This window comes from Blennius ocellaris (genome assembly GCF_963422515.1).
Source record: "Blennius ocellaris genome assembly, chromosome: 2".
In the NCBI taxonomy this organism is placed as follows: Eukaryota; Metazoa; Chordata; class Actinopteri; order Blenniiformes; family Blenniidae; genus Blennius; species Blennius ocellaris.
Window position 1 is genome coordinate 8,445,044 of NC_137651.1, and position 4,663 is coordinate 8,449,706.

A 4,663-nucleotide genomic window follows, 5' to 3' on the forward strand; every position below is an offset into this window, starting at 1 on the left:
ATATTGCCTGTGAGCCAAAACAGGACCTCCAGAGGGGATGATCTTACAGCTTAAAAATGACCAGGGAAGTCATTTTTCAATAAAGGTTACTTACTACTACTCAGTGGAGATCGCACCGTTTTCAAAAGAGAAGCTTGCAGGACTGGAGCTGAGATCTCGGTGTTACCGTATTACTAATGAACTATTAGCATCAAAGCCCCTTTAAGGGTGAAGCTGTGAAAACATGCATGATGAAGGCTGCAGAAATACACAGTACTGAGGCTTTTATCAACATTAAGACGGCTGAGAAGCAAGTAGCAAGAAGGACGGATGATCTTTCAGAAGATTTTCAGCAGACTAAAGCTTGTATAAATAATAAAGTTGTTGTATTTTTGGATTTAACACAATTCAAAGAGAAAATATTAACACGAATCAAGGATGTTTTTGGAATTGTCCCTCTGTTTTGCTCCAGGAAACATAGTTTAAAATGACGTAATGTTGAAATTGCACTTATTTTTAGAACAAAATGCAGCTGTTGTGCATGCTCGTGGCATCGAATGAGGCTTGGGTAATGCTGCTAGACTACAGATGGTAGAAAAATGAAAGTAAAATAAATGTGACCCTGTGGAGGTGTCAGACCAGCACATGCCCGGTTCATCCGGCTGACATTACAGTAATGAAAATAAGCTCCTGGTCATTTTTCCAAACTATCGCTCTCATGTGCTGCTGCTGCTCCTGGTGGTGTGACACAGCACACAATTACACACAATTACACAGACATAATAAACAATCAGCTCCAGCCGCTGTGAAACCCTCCCCTAATTTCCACTGTGTTTTACTGTGAAATGACTTGCTGTGTGTGGCTGCAATTTACATTGGCACCTACATTTGTTCAAAGTCCCGTATTGTAAAAGCTATTTATTTTCAGTTTTTATGGACCGACTGAGGACACTGCGGCTCTTGTGCATAATAAACGTGACTTTATTACTAAAAGTGAGCCGAGAGAACCAACTGAGAGTATTTATTTAATGAAAAAGATTCTGCCACGCATATTTTGCCTCTGAATCAGCGAGGTATTATTTATACCTCCTGGTAGTTCGTGACGGCTTAAAAGTACATTGTTCCTATTGCCAAACAAAACACGTCGTGTAGTAGAATATCCTCCTTTCATATCACAAACACAGTCCCCAGCCACACATAAACGTCAACATTAAATTAATAATCCATCTACCCAGTGAGTGGCCGCAGTTTTGAGTGCCTGTGCTCAAGTTAATTCTGTCAGTGAAACCATGCAATCCGACTGAAATCCTCTTCAGATTTGTGCTCTCAGATCAAAGTGCTGAGTGTTTGCATGAGGATCAAATGGAGCAGTGAAGAGGGCAACAACAGCGATTCTGTGGAAGGATTAAAAACCAGCATTAATTAAATATATTCCTCCGCAAACTGCTCCTGCATTTTTTAAGCTGATGACGCAAACATTGGCGCTCGCCATGGTTTGTCACTCTGTTCATCAGCGATTCTCTTTGAGGATTATTGCTGGGGACGCCTCTGGGATGCGGCATGCACTTGGAAGACAACACATGTGGCATGAATTCTGCTGGGAGGGGGAAAGAAATAACTCTCAGGAGACGACTGGGAGAAAAATGACTGAAACAACTGAAATGAACAACTATTTAAGATCGATCTCGCAGTTCATTGCCACAAACTGTGAGAGAGACGTACAATAACAAGACGATGAATTCAACAGATTTATTGTTATCCTCCGAAGAACTAAAGTTCTCATAAAAGGCACTTCATTTTCTTTTGACCTTTAATAAATGTATCTAAACAACCCATTGGGTAAGAGCCAATGAAAACCTTTAAATTAAATATATTTACAATAAATAAAACATTTATACAGATTTATACAGTTAATCATGCCACTTTTAGGGAGGAGAACAGACTAATATTTCCCGAGATACCTCCCACAACAGAACAGTTCTTTTTCTTTACAAAAAAAAAATAAAAATAAAGGTTTTCTTACTGGGCATGTCTACTGCACAGAACACTATGAACAGGAAAATATGAGTAACAATACTGAACATTTCCCTTTATGCACTGAATGCTGTTCGCAGACAGTTCCCCACGGTGACGCCAGTACCTGTGTGTCCCTTCGGCAGCAGCAGAGAAGTAACAGTTCAATTTAACCACTTCATATGAAGTCCATTTTTAGCAGCTCCTTACACAGGGCGTACATGTACGTGTGTGTGTGTGTGTGTGTTTCCTCTCAGACGTGTGTGGGGTTGTCTGAGTGCAGGTCAGTCTTGGCCATGTGCAGAACCACAGCAGGAGATTTGTAGTGGCAGTGCGTGCTGCCGCAGCTGACGCCGCCGCACGGCTTCCTGCTACTAGTCCTGTCCGTCAGCTTCCTGCTGCACAGGCCCTGCCAGGTCTGCAGGGTCTTGGAGCTCCACACCCACACCCCGCTGGTGATGCCCACCACCAGCGACATGAAGATCTTCAGCATGAACACGGCCACCGTGGGCACGGACGTCTGCAGCGAGCAGTCGCCGCTCTGGCCGCCGAAGGAGCCGCACTTCGTCTGCAGGCCCCTCAGCTTCCAGTAGTCCATGTTGAGCCGCTCGTAGAAATAGCAGACGATGACGCAGGTGGCGGGCACCGTGTAGAGGATGGAGTAGATGCCAATTTTCACCATGAGCTTCTCCAGCTTCTCCGTGTTGGTGCCCTCGGTCTTCATCACCTTCCGGATGTGGAAGAGCGCCACGAAGCCGGTGAGGATGAACGAGGTGCCGATGACCAGGTAACAGGAGAGAGGGATGAGGACGAAGCCCGTGAGCGCCCCCGAGTCCATGCTTCCCACGTAGCACAGCCCCGTCAGTTCGTCGCCGGCCACCTTCCTCATGGTGAGGATGATGATGGTCTTGAGAGCAGGGATGCCCCAGGCCGCCATGTGGAAGTAGTTGCTGTGGGCTTCGATGGCCTCGTGACCCCACTTCTTCCCCGCGGCCAAGAACCAGGTGAGGGTGAGGATGACCCACCAGATGGAGGAGGCCATTCCAAAGTAGTAGAGGATGAGGAAGACGATGGTGCACCCGGTGGACTCCAGCCCCTCTTGGATGATGTAGAGCTCGCCGTGCTCGCGGTCGCAGGCGATGTTCTCGGCCCCGGCCACTGAGCGGATGATGAAGGCCACGGAGTACACGTTGTAGCACATGGAGAGGAAGATGATGGGGCGCTCGGGGTACTGGAAGCGGTGAGGCTCCAGGAGGAAGGTCAGGACGGTGAAGGCCGTGGAGACGAAGCACAGGATGGACCACACGGTCATCCAAATGAAGGCAAAGTCCTTGTCCTGTCTGGACCAGAAGACATCCACGGCGTGGGAGCAGCGCGGGGCGCACGACTGGCTCTTCTCGACAAACTGAAACTTGTCCGGGTTCTCGCAGGAGCCCAGGCTGCCCGGCGAGCGCCCGCCGCCCGTGCCCGGCTGCCTGGGGCGAGGGGGCACCGGGAGCATCCCCTCCCCCTTCTTCACCTCCGTCCTGGTTTCGTTCTCCGGCGCCTCCATGCACAGGGCGTTGGGGTCGTTCCGGGTGGGCAGCTTGGAGCAGTCCAGCGAGTCGGGCCAGGTGTAGCTGAACTTCTTCATGATGGGCGCACACCTCTCCCTGGCCTGCTCGCACATGGGCCTGCAGGCGGGGATGGAGGTGGACACCTTGTCCGTGCACATGGGGGCGTAGAGGGAGCACAGGAAGAAGCGGAGGTGGACGTCGCAGCCGTAAGCCACCAGGGGGGCGAACTCGTTCAGCTTGATGGCAGCCTCCTTCTGGTCGTCGTGGTCCATGAAGTTGGGCATGCGGGTCAGGTTGTAGCCGATCCCCTCGCACATGGGGATCACGATGGGCTCGCACTTGGCCGGTCTGCCGCGCTCCAGGTCGTAGGAGCCGATCTCGAAGCTGGAGCCAGAAATCACCAGCAGGCACCACAGGAAGATCACCACCTTCAGCGGACAGCCGTCCATGCTCATTGTCTCACCCCCCCAAACAAGCCTTCGCAAAATGATCATGAAGGAAAGAAACACAGAGGGAGGGATGCGGAGGGATCCCCGCTACTTCCACATGTCGGTGCCGGAGGCGCGTCGCGGAAAAGCCGCTCCAAATGAATAATAATAAGAAAGAAAAAAAAAAAGAAAAAAGTGCTGCGCGCACGAAGTCCACCACTGTTTGAATTATTATAGCCTCGGATTGAAGCGGGTACTCCCACCAGTCGGTCGAGATAAATGTCCCGAGACTCAAACGTGACAGTCGGAAACTTCGGCGGGAATGTTTTTGCCTCGGCGGCTCGTCCGCTGACTTCAGCCCGGCGGTGCGCGGCGGCTCCGGGGCGCTGCGGGGCTGCGGGGCTGCGGGGCTGCGTTACCGGCTCCGGCGGATCTTCGTCCTCCGCTTTCAGGCTCCACACTGAAGTTTGCGAGACGATCACTGCTCAGTGGTACTTCAATCATAGAGGGAGAGAGAGAGAGAGAGAGAGAGAGCGAGAGAGAGAGAGAGAGAGAGAGAGAGAGAGAGAGAGAGAGAGAGAGAGAGAGAGAGGAGGAGGAGGAGGAGGAGGAGGAGGAGGAGGAGATGACGATCACATTACAACACGAGCACCACAGAAGGAAAATTATCAGACAGATGCTGGAGGA

At 50.7% G+C, this 4,663-nt stretch overlaps 1 protein-coding gene across 1 annotated transcript; it reads right to left on the reverse strand.

The window, feature by feature from the left end:
- Nucleotides 1-1,720: 1,720 nt before the first annotated feature.
- fzd9b (frizzled class receptor 9b) lies at nt 1,721-4,430 on the reverse strand. The gene has a single exon (XM_080512383.1). The coding sequence runs from the start codon at nt 4,040-4,042 to the stop codon at nt 2,246-2,248; it is 1,797 nt and encodes a 598-aa protein (XP_080368509.1). The 5' UTR covers nt 4,043-4,430; the 3' UTR covers nt 1,721-2,245.
- Between the last annotated feature and the right edge of the window lie 233 nt (nt 4,431-4,663).